The 15,982-nt window shown below is 40.4% G+C and overlaps 1 protein-coding gene and 1 long non-coding RNA gene across 22 annotated transcripts in view; one reads left to right on the top strand and one right to left on the bottom strand.

The window, feature by feature from the left end:
• The window catches only part of LOC310676528, a 719,806-nt gene that overhangs the window by 681,250 nt on the left and 22,574 nt on the right, over positions 1-15,982 (bottom strand). The window lies entirely within an intron of this gene.
• PHLDB2 (pleckstrin homology like domain family B member 2) overlaps positions 1-15,982 on the top strand; it is a 74,697-nt gene that overhangs the window by 29,570 nt on the left and 29,145 nt on the right. For all 21 annotated transcript variants that reach the window (XM_083438271.1, XM_083438272.1, XM_083438275.1 and 18 more), the window contains 3 exons: positions 3,664-4,047; positions 6,576-6,719; positions 7,978-8,115. In XM_083438271.1, coding sequence (XP_083294397.1) covers positions 3,664-4,047; positions 6,576-6,719; positions 7,978-8,115 — 666 coding nt within the window. The remainder of the gene's footprint in view (positions 1-3,663; positions 4,048-6,575; positions 6,720-7,977; positions 8,116-15,982) is intronic.

Consider the following 15,982-nt stretch of genomic DNA (forward strand, 5'->3'; position numbering starts at 1 on the left):
TAATAATAATAATTTATAAATTAAAATCTTATTGCCATTTCACATAGCAGATGTGGGATTAGCAGATAGTGGTGGAATATAATAGGCAAATCAATGACACATTACCTAAATGGCCTGGGCCCAGTATACCTGAAGGAGCGTCTCCACCCCCATAGTTCAGCCGGGACACTGAGGTCCAGCTCCAAGGGCTTTCTGGCAGTTCCCTCACTGTGAGAAGTGAGGTTACAGGGAACCAGGCAGAGGGCCTTCTCGATAGTGGCGCCCATCCTGTGGAACGTCCTCCCGTCAGATGTCAAGGAAATAAACAACTATCTGATTGTTAGAAGACATCTGAAGGCAGCCCTGTTGGGGAAGTTTTTAATGTTTGATGTTTTATTGTTTTTATTAATATTCATATTCTGTTGGGAGTCAACCAGAGTGGCTGGGGAAACCCAGACAGATGGGTGGGGTATAAATAATAATAATAATAATAATACTCTTAAATTAAATCCGTATATTGAAATGCTGAATTATGAATGTGCCAAAGGCCTGGTTGATCTTACTATCCCCATATTTCATATTGCGGATTGAGGTTGAGAAGTAGTGACACCTTAAAAGCAGCAAGTGAGTTCATGCCTGAGGTGAGATTTGACACAAAGATTCCCAGTTCACATGTCACTACACTTGCTCCAGCTCTTACCTGTAGACTAGAAAACTCAGGAGGTAGGGAAGCTCCGATTTACATGTGCAATAACATATTGAATTTATGTAACACCCTAGAACGTAAGAGACAGCAGTACAAATGGAACAGACGGAACTTGTAAAGGCTGGAGATACGCAAGTCTGTTTTGCACTCTGTTCCACCTTAGCAGAACCATAGGTTTCACCACGAATTTATTTTGGGGGAAAAGGTGGTTGTGACCCTATTGTTGAACAATGAGGCAGAGGAGTTGCTAGAACCAAGGACACAGAACATCTTCTGTGGGCAGCCATGGACTAATAGTGTCAAACCATAGGACCAGAACCCCTTTCCTCACCTGAAGGTAGCTCAATCACAGAAAATAGTGTGCATTTTTCACAGTCTAATGGGAGGTACTTGGAACCTACTGAGACACTTTAACATCTTAGGTGGTATTCAACTGCATTTTACTCAGCTTAGGTCTGTTGAAATTAATGAGCCTCATTTAGTCATGTTCATTCATTTTAATGGGCCTACACTGATTATGCTTAGTAGAATACCACCCTCTCTAATAATCTCATTGTGTTTTTTCTGCTCTACCTAATTTCATGGTGCCCTTTGAATCTCCGTAGAATAAGCAGTTGTCTATAATGTGATGAGTGTCATATTTTGTGAAATATGCTATTGTAATAAAAAGAAACTTGTGACTACGTGTGTGCTGTTAATTCCTGCGAGTCTCCCGTTGCCTCTCTGTTTTCCTGAGTTGCAAAAAGAAATTAAATTTATGGCATGAACAGAATGCAGGTGCAATGAAACCACGACTAGCTGGCAGCCAATAGAACGATGTGAACAGACAGCACAGAATAGCAGCCGACAGAACTTCCTGTGCATAAGCTTTCTCATACCATGTTGTGCAAGTCAAAATAGAAATGAAGCAACGCAACATAGTCTCCTATTACCTCTGTAGCAAAAGGAAGCTATGCTTGTTATTTAGGCATAGAGCCATTCTTTCTTGTAAATATAGGCATTTAGGGGCTTGTGGTTTCTCGCTGAACCTACCTGTTTCCAGATTTAAAATCCACATCTTGAGTTATATGTTTGAAGTATCAGCAGTTGCATTCAGAAAGAAGCTTTTCTCTGCATTCTCAGTGGTTGAGAATCAGTTCTTAAAATGGTGATATCCTCGAGATTTTTTCCTGCATGTTTTAAATATAAAAAACACCCGTTCACCCTAAAGTTTGGTGCATTCTAGACTGTCTTGTCAGTTCTGGGTTGAGAGCAAAACTCAGCCCGTTGCATTTGAGAAAGGCTAAGGTGAACGGCAGCCAGGCAGGCTTCCATTTGATATGTCCTGTCTTCCAAAGAGTGGGTGAGGAGAGACGCCAGGACAGACACATCCTGTCGCTCTGGGTGGGGGTGGAGTTTTGTTTATCCCAACCGTTGCCGTGAAGGTGTAGCAAAAGTGCCAGCACAGTAGCCTGTTGCAGCATCAAGGGATGGATAAATGTTCCTGGCCAGCAGTTAGACGATGCTTTCAGAAATGGGTTGGCTACTCAAAGAATACGGGTTTAAGAGGAAGAGAGAAAATACGGGCTAAGCAAATGAAGAGGGAGCTGGAGGCTTGTGGAGAAAATGCATGGAGGGAGCAAAGGAGTTTTGAGGTGCAAGGATTTTGTTGTCATTTTGTCTTTTCAGTTTACTGTCTTGAGAGAGGAGAAGAGGGGAAGTCAGGTTACAAGATAATTCAAGAATGCATTTGACTAGCTATGCTAGCTCAACAATACTGATATTTTCTCCTTCACTAGAAGGTAGAATTCAGAAGCAAGTACAGAATTTTCTCATAATCTTATCTTTTTCGGGATAGCATTGGGCTCTTTTTTCATATACTTGCATGTTTTTCATGGATATGCAGAAAATCTTGATTTCACAAACTCTACTTGCCTTTCCCCCCAAGATTTAAAAAAGGGGGAGGAGGAATGAGTCCTTTCTATAACATTGTTAAGCATTCTTACTTATTTTTAAAACTATCTGTATACGACCCGCTTGCAAATCACCCAGGGGGTGCAGACACACTTAACCTGGAATAAATTCTATGAGACTTGTTCCTCTATAGACATGCATCAGATTGTACTGTAACATTGCAATCCTGTCCACATTTACTTGGGAGTAAGCTCCCTTGGATTCAGCAGGCCTTACAATCATAGGCTTGGACTGGATCTTATTTTTTGTGTCTATTCTTATGTTCAGTTTGCAGACAGATTGAAGTTGAGTACTCGGAATAAGGTTAAGGTTAAAGGAGCACTTCTGAATGCTGAAAATTAGGTAGCTGGCAGCTGAGACTCTAGTTGCCCTAGTTGTCATGTACAGTGCTTTTGAATGCAAGGTTAAGGCTACTGTAACATGTTTAACTTGCATCCTGAAGAACCATCCTTTAAAACTGACTTTATACTGTATCTGGAGGTATGTAAAGCTATGTGTTAGTGACAGCTTTCTCAAGCCTTTAGTGGTGTAATTCGGCCAAACCCTCAGCCTTGTAGTCACATGAACTGCACAAGTACAGAGTACTCATATGTTGAAATGTAAGCATGAAGTGTGGTTTGCAGCGTTTCTCAAGAGGAGATTCAGCAATCACTGATGTTGATGTAGTCGTAATCCTTCATAGTCTGCTTAGATCCTAACGTTTGCATTACCACAAATGTTTATTTAGAAGATTTGCCCTTCTGAAGTCCATTGTTTTCTGTGAGTGATCATAATTTACTAAAAGTTTATGCCTTGCATGACCTTTGCATGTTGCTTGCTTAAATTTATAAAGTATGTATGAATTGCTTGCTAATTAGAAGAATGTTAGATTAAAATCCATGATGCCTACATTCCAGGATATAGGATTCAGGATCAATGTGCCAGTTTTTAAGTACCTTTTTCATTCAGTTTGATGCTAATATTAATTTCTGCATGTATCCTAGCCCTCACCTTTAATGGCTTTCATTGCTTCTTTCAAATATTAGGAGCGTCAGCGGCTGGAGACCATTCTTAACCTGTGTGCAGAATATTCCAAGCCAGACAGTGATCCTGCCACTGTCACAACTGTAGCCGATGTTCAGAAAATCAATAAAGAACTTGAAAAGCTTCAGGTATCTGAAGAAGATTCTGTCTTTGACGATTCCCAGATGACTCCCAAAACGAGATTCAGAAATCACTTGCAGATGCCAACTGGAGATTCTGACTTCTCTGAGTTCAGTGATCTAGGTCAAAATGCTATGGGATTCTCTACCCCCCGAGGGATGAGAACAAATAAACATTTAGGTGACAACAGGACAACATCACCCTTACCTTCTTCTCCCTTCTTGAAGAGTGCCAATGAATTGTCCTACCTGAGCATCATGTCCAAGGTAATGGCAAATGCTTTATAAGACAAACTGGCTGGGGATCCCGTTCTGTGTTAGATCAGTTACCGTGAGAAATAGTTAAAATCCACAAGTTTCAATCGCAAACCTGCGTTTATATATATGTTTAGCTTAGAAATGCCAGTTTTGAGGCCACAATCCAGATAAGTGCAAACTAACACCTTGTAACTTCTTTTCTGAACAGCACCAACCTCCTCTTCACGGACAGGTCCCAATGCTGTTAGTGACTGACTGCCACTGCCAAGGGGGTGGGGGTGGGTCTACTTGATTTTCAGATGCCATCACTGTTGGACAACCAAAGAAAGAGAGCCCAGTTCATATAGTAGTGCAGGCTACATTCAAGGCTGCCACACTGTGGCGGCATCCAGGAAGTGCACAGTCCCCTTGGCACCAATCAGAGCAAGGGATGGGAAGTGAAGCCATTGCAAAATACGCAACCAGATCAATATTCAAAAATAAAAGCTGGTGACTTTTTTTCTTTTCAATGCTGACATATGGTCCAAATGAAACAACAAGTAGCTGTCAGTTAGACCTTTCTTATGCCTCTTGACGTCACTTTTTTCTAGAGAGAGAGAGAAAATAAAAAGGGGGCAATAAGTACTCTTGTCTCTCTCAAAGTGGTCTTCGTTGAACTGTCCACAAGTGTGGTGTGATGCTATTTGAAAGAGAGGATTCATGATGTCCGGGCGTGCTCAGTTGCCTCCAGGAAACACAGAATGTTGAATGTCAGCCGGTAAAGGAAAACTAGGATGAGAAAAGTGAATTTGCATCCTCGAGCCCTTTAGACCTTATAGTATCCTGTACTACAGAATGGCATGGTGCCTGGAACTGTCAACACAAGCACTGCATATCTCACTGAGCTATGATTAGCAGACTGCTAATGGTTTTGAGAGGGCAGAAAGAGAGGGGAATCCAGGCTGCAGTTTTTTCGACACCCCGAAGAGATCGGAATTGACTTTTTAGAAAAATTGAACCCTGAATCTTCAGGTCTTAGTAGAAGTGTTGTGCTATCATGGGGTCAGCATACTAATTTTTCAGAAGTTAAAGCGCTCTGCACAGAGCTCCCAGGAGGCAGGTGCTACTGTGTATTGTTGGTGAAAAGGGAATCGTATAAGAAAAATTGCATTATTGTTGCAGCAGTGACCAACTGGGTTAGGCTGAGGATGAGGGACAGTCCTGTTAGTTTCTCCCTTTTGGTACATTCTTCATATCATAAGGAGAGAGAAATGTATGGAATTGTTCCATACCACCTTTATACTTCTTTCCCTCTCAAAACACATAGTGCTGTTCCTGGGGTGATGGGCTATACTGCTGACTATACTGCTATATGAACTGACCCACACCCTGCAATAATCATCTAGTCCCTTCTTCATGTGCCCCCTCTGCTTGATTATAATGTGCCCTCCTTTGTCTTTACAGGATTGTGGTCTTGCATCTCTTCCTTGTGATTATACTTTGCCTCCTATAAGTGAGGAGCCCTGTTGTTAATTCTCCGCTAGGAAGGTGAAACCCAAGCTGCGGTGTTAGAAATAGCTGAGCAGGGATTCTTGTGAAAAGGGGGCTTTCCTGTTAGGATTACTAGTGCTAGTAAGGAGTACATTTCATAAAAAAAAGAAATCTGTTATATTACGTTAATAGCAATAGCAGTGATCACTTGAATGCAATTCATTATTTGTTCTAAAATGCCAGAGTTGCAGCTCCAAAACTGTATTGCTTAATAGATGTCTGAGAGAAGGACATATGGTTTAGTAATATAAGGCAAAGGACGGAGAATAGGAACTGAGTCCTGGGTGTAGTTCTGATACTGAGAAATACTCTTGTGATCTTATGCAAGTAACTTGCCCTCCGAAGACTAACCAGCTCCCTTTGGAACACAAAAGCCATAATCAGGACACCAGGGATGCAGTCCTAAGCGCAGGCAATGTGTGAATAAACCTGAATAGATTGTTGTGCTATCAGTCTCTGCCTGTGCTAGGGTTTAAAGCAGTTTGATGCAGGCAGCGCTTTTCTTTCTATTAAAAAAAATGTTTAGGGGTACTCTCATTTTGACTCAAGAAAATCACCATTTTATAGTTCAAATTGGGAAAAATAAATACAGTAAATGGACAAAAGTACAAAGATTCACGAACTGTTTAGGAGTATGTGTACCCCTGCATCCCCCCAGGAAAAAAATCACAGGATGCAGAAAATAGTTGCTCAGAAAATAGCCTTGACACTAGTTTTTGTATCTTCCCGTATTGTCCAATAGGTAAACGGGTAGGAGTTTTGAAACAGCACCTTTGAGGAATATGAGAAAACAGTATTAAGAAAGGAGGGGGGGAAATCTAATTTATACAGTGCAATTCTGCTGCTGCTGTTCTTAAAGATCTGCTGGCCTAAGCAACGTTTTGGGCCTGGTATTTTTAGACAATACTAAGAGCAGTTGTTGGGGTGGGGGTAGAGCAATGAGAAAACGTACATTTTGGGAACTTGTATTTTTAAAAAGTAACACCACTTCCTTGTTGTTCTTTCAGACACCAGAGTGCATAAGTGATGAACAAAGATCACTGGAGCTTAATCAGATGGAAGAACAGCGCATTATAATACTGAATAACTTGGAAGAACTTGAACAGAAGGTCAAAGATTTAAATGATCAGATGGATGAGTCCTCTAGGGAGGTATAAAAAGTATTTTCTTTGTTTTTATCTGATTAGATTTGAGCCTCTATCTTGCTGCAAGAAGCTGCAGATGTACATAAAACACATTCATCTGATTACTGAAATGTTGGTTGATATGAAACAAGGCTGGAGAGCCACTAGCCCATGGATCAAACCTGGTCTCCTGGTGGGTCCAAATTGCCCCCCCCCATTTCCCCCCAAGCCATGCTAGCCTGCCTATCAGCTGATGATTGACAGGTGGCTCTGCCCACCTGTCAAAGTTGGCCTATGGCTTGGTGGGGAGATAACCATCTGTTCAGCTGAGCCAAAAGGGTACCCTGCCCGTGGTACAGTGGTCATCATGCCACCGCATGTATTTTGTGAACACATGAAGGCACCATAGCTGTCAACTTTCCCCTTTTTTGAAGGGAAATTCCCTTATTCCGAATAGGATTCCTTGCAAGAAAAGGGAAAAGTTGACAGCTATGGAAGGCACAGCAAGAATGTGCCTTTTACAGCAGCTGTACTCATGATTCTGATATACCTACTGGCCACACTCCTTATGACCAGCACATTGGATGTTAGCATTTATTTTTAATCCCATGTGAATGACAGCCCAATAGCACATCCAAGCGAAGACTGCTATAGCAGCTTGGGGAGGGGGTTGGTGATCCTCATTGGGACTACAGCTTGAATCTTGGTGCCTAATCTATAAACAACACTATATTCAAGGGGGCTTACCCTCTAGTAAGTGTGTTTAGGATTGCAGAGTCATGTAAGTAATGAATGAAAACTTGCAAATATGAACTGCAAAGTATTACTTGGGAGTACTGCAGAGGTATCTGCCATAGCCAAAGCGTAAGGAAATGAACGGCACCAGTAATTATAAATCCCTTCTGAATTCTTCTTTACTTGGGATCTCACATTGCCAAAACCAACCTGCAAATGATTCAGTTCCTAGTGAATAACCTTAGTAAAGGAGGAGCAGCTGTTGCAAAAGGGATCAACATAACAACTGTGCCATGAGGAAGTGAAAATACTACAAGCAGATAGAAGCAGAAGCACTAGAAAGTTCTTGAATAATTGCCAACTTTGGATTCCGATTTCAATAGCATGCTGTTTTTGTACATGTCTTAAACTATCTCAAGAGACGTTAATGTGGCTTTGCATCACAGTGTGTTTTAAAATATGCAGCATGCATGAATAGGCCTTCAAAAAGTGTGTGTCAGTATTTCTTTGTGAGCTGGATTGAGGCTGAGAATTTTTTTCGTGTTCTTAGATGGATATGGAATGTGCCCTATTGGATGGGGAACAGAAATCTGAAACAGCTGAACTTCTCAAGGAGAAGGAAATACTGGATCATTTAAACAGGAAGATAGCCGAGCTGGAGAGAAATGCCATTGGTGAAAAGACCAAGGTAAATAAAGTTATGGTATCCCTGTTTTAATTATATTTTTTTGTGCAGAAATTGAATTTCAGTAACTGGTATTTTCAAAAGAAAATAGTGTGTCATGGTGCATTGTTTTAAGATGAAATAAAAAATTATGTGAACTAAGTTAGAAGCCACTTGCAGGCTGTTGTCTAGAGTTGTGGAAATTAAAAAAGAAAGATAACTTGAACTTGGTATGGGTTTTGTTGGGCATTGATGCTATAATTAGTTACTTATTGAAGAAACACACAGTTATTAAGAAAACACACAATGTTTTGAATTATGAAGAATGAGAACTAAGGCTGCAATCATTTGCAGTTTCCTGGGAGTAGGTCAAATTAAATTCAGTGAGATTTTCTTCTGAGTAGACACGAATAAGGCTTAACAGGGGGGCATATTAATGTGGTGCCTACAGTCTTTTTCTTATTGTGCAGGTTCAGCAATTTTAATAATGTCCTCTGCAATGGGTTTCCTTCATAGTAGTGAAAATCTTGAGAATTTTATTTACCTCTCATGGCTACATATTTTTAGCTTAAGTACATTAAATTTTGCACGCCTGTAATTTGCTCTCCTAAACATAATGTTTTGATAACCTGCTAGAGAATACTGAGGGGACAAAAGGAAACAAAAATCTAAATTGCAAAAGAGCATTGAACATGGAATTACCTTAAATCATTTTTTTGTGTAACGTGGAGGCCAACGTGCAAATACTGTAACATTTTTATGAAATGTTGTCACATTCCAGAAATTCAAGATTGTGTAAAAATGAGAATCCACGTAATCACTAAGTTAGGTCCAAAGTTGTGTGCCAGTAAAAAAAATACCCCAAGGCCATAGCTTTTAGGAATGCGAGAAGTGATGTGCATATGTGTATATAAATGCTTTACCCTTTCAGCAGTCCTCCTACATCGGTCCTCCCATTGGGAACTCTTGTATGGAACTTGCCTCAATGGAGCAGGCATTTGGCATCAAATTTAAAAGCTGTTGAATGCAAGCTCTCCTTGCAGAGAAACAATCTGGAGCACATTGTGAGGCTTCTGCTTGTTCATTTGCAGCTGTAGCCTTAGCCGTCCCACATCTGTCCTGATGTTCTATGAGGTTCAGTGTGTATGGCTGTGGAAAGACAGTTTCATGGGCCAAATTAGGATACCTGTAACTAAAATTCACCCAAGGGAGAGAAGATTTACACTGCCTTCACAACCGTTAGCAGTTGTAAAAATAATAATATAATTTTATTATATATACATTATTTATACATTATTATATATATTATTGTATTATATTATAGTGTATATTTAGAGTCTGACCAAACTGCGGGAGGCAGTGGAAGACAGGAGTGCCTGGCGTGCTCTGGTCCATGGGGTCACAAAGAGTCAGACACGACTAAACAACTAAACAACAACAACAACAACATATTTAGATTGCAGCTTAATGTACGTAGGAGATGCACTAGTTAGGATTGCTCTGTGAGTTCTGTTTTTTAACACGCTGTTCCTGAAAGAACCATTGGAATAAATGGTTTTGTAGCTTCTAGTTTCTAGTGGTTTACAGATGGTTTGATGAGAGCGTATTGACGTGAATCTCATGCGCCATTGAATCTAATGTGCACCTAAGTTTTCAAAACCTCTGAACCCCAAAAGTATTTGCTGCATCAGCTTGCGATTGAATCTAATGTGCTATCAAACCTAATGCACACCCTAATTTTTGTGACATAATTTGGCCAAAAAAGTTGCGCCTTACACTCGAGTAAATACGGTAGTTGTAAGGAGCAGCTGTAGTTCGCACCTGCATCCTTCCCATGTATCATTTTGACTCCTTCGGTATCTTCCTTCAGCCTTAAAGCCCATGTGGTATCATTTCCCCACTCGTATTCCGTTTTCTGGTATTGCTGTTCCCTTCTGAACAGCTGTTCTGATCTCTTCTACCAGTGAATGGAGATTTGTGAATAGTGAAATGATATCTGTGTACAACTTATGAAAAACAAAACCACTTCATTCATAAAAATATATCGCACAAATGATGGCAGGTCTGTTTTGCAGTGGTGATAGCTTGATGTTTATGGAAAGAGTTAAGACTGGAATTAATTGCTGATCTAGGCACCTGTTTGACAGGAAGTCTTATGCAAAGTTTAAGGGCACCTGCTTCAGAAGCTTGTGAAATTCTTAAGAGATATCATGAATGAAAACATAATCAGCTTTCCATCTGCGTGCTTAAAATAGACTAAAGGGAGAATTTTCATATTACTTGTAACCTTATTCATCTACTTCAAAGACCATAGGCACCATACAACACGCTGCAGAATATTGAACCACTTATGCTTTCACAGTAATTTACTGCAAAGCAAATCCCATTGTTCTGCAGCAATTGAAAAGGAAACTGCACATTCACAACCACCTGAGTAGGTTATATTAAGTTAAAATGTTTTGAATAAAATCGAACCCAGTTTACTTGATTTCTTAATTTGCAGGAAGACTAAATTCAACATCAGCAAAAAAATGCCAGCATTATGAGACTACCGCTGAATTTAGGCTGTGTACTATTTGCTAATGTGGAATAAAAGATGAAGGCTCAGTGGAGCTTGGATAAATGTTCATAGGACAGACAATTAGTACAAAAGAAGAGCTTCGCTGCATTAAGCCAAAGGTCCATAGAGCCAACACAATGCCTCTAGGATGCTTCTGGCAAGTCCACATCCAAGGCATGGAAGCAACATACATTCCCTGAACATGGAGGTGCCTCACAGCCATATAGACAGGCATATCCTCTTCCATGATTTTCTCTAAACTAGTAGCCATCATCACATCCTGTGGCAATGAGTTCCATAAGTTATGTTGGGTGGTGGTGCTATATGCACTTTGCTCTTTCTGCCTAGAATCTGTCGTTAATCTCTTTCTTTGGATGACCCTGAGTGTTTAAATCTTCACATTATGGATAATTTTTTAATATTTTATCCTAGGAGTGGGGAACCTTTTGCAGGTTGTGGACTGTATTCCTTCATGGGGCAGTCATGGGAAGGGGCCAGAGCAATAGATGTGAATCTTACTTTTGCACATTCTAGCCATGCAAAAGTTGGAAGTTTCTACACAGAGAGATGTGTCTCTTCATCCTGACAAACAAGATGCAGTAATCTCAGATCAAGAACACATTTTAGCTAGGCCGAAGCACCCTAGGACAGGTACCGAGCGTTTGTGAAAGTGTTTGTGAAAGGTGTGGCCTGGGAGGAATCTTGAAGGCCAGATGGAGGATCTTGGAGGCCTATGTTAAGCTTATTCTCCTGGTTTGTTATCCTTAATTAATCTACAGTTTCCCATTTCAAATGCACAGGGAACTCTGTAGTACAGTACAGTGGTACCTCTAGTTACGAACTTAATTCGTTCCGGAGGTCTGTTCTTAACCTGAAACTGTTCTTAACTAGAGGTGTGCTTTCGCTAATGGGGCCTCTTGCTGCCGCTGCACCATCGGCACACATTCTCAACCTGGGGCAAAGTTCTCAACTCGAGGTAACTCTTCCAGATTAGCGGAGTTTGTAACCTGAAGCGTTTGTAACCTGAGGTAAGTAACTCAAGGTACCACTGTATCTTGATGCTGAAAGGAGGGGTGAGGGAGGAGCATATGTCTCTGGTGCTCATCCTGGCTTTATAAACCATGGTTTATAAACCAGTTTATAAGCCATGGTTTATAAAGTCTTGGCCAACCATCTGACAATGCCAATGCGTAGTACGCTTATTGAGTGCTTCTGTTATAAATTTAATACCAGTTTATAGAATCATATTGCTAATTGGAATGTAAAACATTAGACCTGAACTTCACGTGATCCAGCCCTAAGGCAGGAGACAGAATGCATTATTTAGCTCAGCCATCTCAGTTATAGCTTATTTGGGTTAACATATTTTTTTTGCAGTTCAGAACCGGCTTTCATATTTCCAGAACTTTCTTCAAATTATATTTAGGCTCTATGCAGTTATACAGGTTGTATTTCTTAGACATGTATAAAATGCCCTTTTCCCATAGTGTAGCTTATATTGAATTATCTTCCCAATGGAAAATGGCTTTGATATAAGATGAGACTGGTGAAAACAGGTGTACTCAGTGGAATTTCCCCTGTAGGAAAGAAGTTCCTTGCCTTGTTTGTGCAGATAGGATTCACAGCTTCCAGCTACAGCTGGGAATCCAAGCAGCGACTCTTGACGGTGATATTTGACACGGTCACAGCTGCCAGAGAGGAAGGGAAGGGTATCCAGGATGGGCTGTGGCTCTTAACTTCCCCCTGCCGCTGGACCTCTGCCGCTTCCATTTCTCTGTTGCTGCTTATCTCCTGGTCAGGATCTCCCAGCTCTTCCTAATAGCAAAGATCTAGTGGAAAGGAAAACAGTGAGCTGCAATCTCTATCATGCATGTTCACCTGGGTGGAAAAAGACCTCTCGTGACTAGGGGAAGGAAATGGAGGTTGGTGGCGGCAGCGCTAAGAAACAGGAGTTTGATCTGGGCCAATTCCCAGCTGGATTCTTGGCTAAGCTTGTGGGTTCCTTTCCGGCATCAAAGGGTATGTAGTCAGTATGGGATTGGCTGCTCCACGAGATCCTCTAAACTGCGCATGTGCATGCATTCTAGGACTTCCTAAGTGCCAGAGAAAAATTCTGATTCTTTACTAGCATCACAAACTGCTGTTCAGTGTTTTGTAACTGTCTCATTTACAACTTCCCGTGTTACTTGTTTATAGCTGCCTGGTGTGTCCCATTAAATCTGAGTCTTTTCCCGCCAGTAACAAAATGCCTAAGTTGTGCAAAAGACTGCAGATATAGTTTTCAGTAAAAAAACAAAACAAAACCCTGCATAACATAAAGAGAAGATAAAGGAAACTATTGTTCTCTGGTTGAACGCTGGACAAATGTATTAAAGGGGTGTGAAGATTCACCCCTGCTTTAAACAAAAATACTGCAAAAGTCCTAGCATCCTGTCGAGATCTAATTTGACAGGTTGGGGGATATGAATCATTTTGTTGCTTCTTCCATGTGATAATCATGAAACTGGACGTCAGCCCAGATCATAGCTTACCATGCAGAAGCAGTATTCTAGTCTGCCTCATTGCATCAGTTTTGCACCTTAGCTTGCATGATCAGGAGCAACAAGCCAAGACGACGGACACTCAAGAAGCCAAGAACAAACCTTGGCTTCGTGATCATGGTTTTATAGGAAAAAGTAAAGCCTAATTCTGAGTTTGTGCATAATGATAAGCCAAGCTTCGTGGCTTGCTCTTCATCTCAGAAGAGGAGCAAAGTGGCAGCAATTTGGATAGTGTGCACTAGCATACTACTTGCTCAAGCCACAAACCACAGTTTACTGTGGTGTGCAAAATTGGAACATTATATATTTCTCTGTCTGGAAATTGTGAAAGGTTTTGGAGGTAAAGGATAGAGCCAGCTGCTGATTATTCATATGTCTTCCACTTGTACTTTTTTGTTCATAGCTGAATAGCACAAAACACATTCAAGAGAAATGTTTGCACTAGTGAATATTTATTTTAAAAGAGAGGATTCAAATTATTTTGTGCTTGGTGTTGTTTTTTTTAAGAGTCCATAGGAGATGCTGCTTTGGCTTTAAGAAAAAGCATTCCTCTCTTTATTGAGACACCACATCCTAAAAAGAAAAAGGAAATGGCTCTTCCACTTGGTCTCAGGTTTCCTTCTCCATCCGTAGCATGCAGCTGTTAGCCTCCCAAATTAACTGCTTCCCTTGTAAGATGAGCTCAATAACAGCCTTGTATTTAGCACCACTGTGCAATAAACTATGCTAGCTTTTCTCTGTAGCTTCCCTGTTACCCTAGCAAAGAAGAGTGTTTGAAATAGAAGCTCTGGAAATGCAGAAAAAGTGTTTAAGGCTATACATAAGACAGAATAGACAGTAGCTGTTCGGAGAGTTCGAAGAGCTCTGCCATTGCCTATGGTATATGTGTTCATCTTTCCTGCCCCATCGCAGTCTTTGTTCAAACCATTTTCCAGGTATTTTAAGCCATAATGCAAAAAGAACTACCTTCTAGCTTCAGAACTGGCAGAGCCCTCTAATATATACGGGCACAGTGCCTACTGTGACATCTCTGGTGACATAACCCTTATCCCAGATTTCATTGCAAAGGCATAAAATCTTGTATTTTCTTTCCCAGCATATTCAAGAATCTTTATTAAATTTTCTGGTTTACTTTGGGAGTACAACTGTCTAGATCAGGAACTGCAGGAAATACATTCCAATCAATTTTATCATTCCACTGATCTGCATAATGTAGTGGAAATAGCTGCATGTAGTAAACAGAAAAGTTTGCCTACACTTGGCTTTCCCTTACTGTAGATGCACAGCTGTCAACCTGCTACTGATAGACCAGAGCTGGAAAGTCACTCCTATTGCTGCTATAAACTACTGCTAATATTTAACATCAGCTGGCATTAGAGGAATGCTAGGTAGAAGTGTTTTTATCATGAGTCGTGCTCAGTCCTTTTAATGGAATAGCAAAGCTTAGGTTTGAGAAGCTGTTGACTTGCAAGACTTGTTGCACCAACCTAGTAAATACAGGCGCCTTCACTGTACTGTTTTTGATGCCCGCTAAAAACATTTTTGTTCAGACAAGCCTAGTCAGACATGTAATTTATGTATGTATGTTTTTAAAACTGATAACTTTAGCTACAATTCGATAATTTGTTTATGTCTATATGTTGACTTTATTGTGATTTTCTTATGAATATGTTATATAAACTGCTTAGAGTTTTTTATTTATTTAAGCAGTATATAGTTAAATAAATTGGAGAACCCATTTTGCACTAAAAAGTTTGTTGACAAAAGTGGCTATACATTACATAAAAATAGATGGATTTCATTGATTGCTAAATCAGATTTGCGTTTGTAATGTATATTTGTCTGGCTACCTTTGAAAACGTGCTCCAGAATTGCTTTTTCCTTGTGGGTAAGTATGCTGTTGCAATTTAAGGATAGGACCTAGGAGTCCCCACTGACAGTTTAGACAATTCAGCTGCTCAGCAGTTTAGTTTTTGTGCTTCAGTCATCTGTGGGATTGCAGTAATCCAGTTTATAAGGTTATTGGTCTTGTAAATATAAGCCATGCTTCCCCAGACCTTTATGATCTCAGATACAAGCTTACTGGAGATCAAAAATAATGCATCTATCTTGCGTAATTGTTGTCCTAGGCACCAAACCAACATGTAGCAAATAGCACTGGTCAAGGTCACTTGACTGTTTGCAGAACGCTTGTCAGCGATAAATGCTTAATATATCAATTCCTGCTGTGGTTAAAAGAGTACTGGTTGTCTTAGATAGCCTCAGTTCCCATGCAGTGAATAGCAAACTGTGGACATCTTCTCACAGATAAATAAATAGTTTGCTTCTTTCTTGAAATAAGCCATATTTTCTCTGTTGTCATTTTCAGTGGGGCAGTTTTGCACTGCAATTGCTTAAGGAGTATCCTCACACTTTCACTGGCTCCTTTTTTTAATTATCAAATATGCTAAGCTATTTGCTAGGCAGAAAATATCCCTAGAAACCCATTGGCAACCTCAGTAAGGATGCTGCAGTAAAAGTCTGAAATAGTTCTTCCTTGCTTTGGATTTTTCATCTCAGCCAGGAATTATAATGCTCAGGACATCTGATATAAATCAGTATGGGGAACAGTGTATGCTTATTTATTAACCATGTTCAAATGCCATTCAGTAAGGAAAGTTCTCCAGTTGGCTTACAAAAACAGTATAGATGTGGACTTGTGAAACTTTCAGAACATAAGAGCCTGTACTCACTGTGGCTGCCAGCCAGATGCCTATGAGAAGCCCGGCAGCGGGACTTCAGCACACAACAG

This window comes from Podarcis tiliguerta, assembly GCF_965153285.1.
Source record: "Podarcis tiliguerta genome assembly, chromosome: 4".
NCBI lineage: Eukaryota > Metazoa > Chordata > Lepidosauria > Squamata > Lacertidae > Podarcis > Podarcis tiliguerta.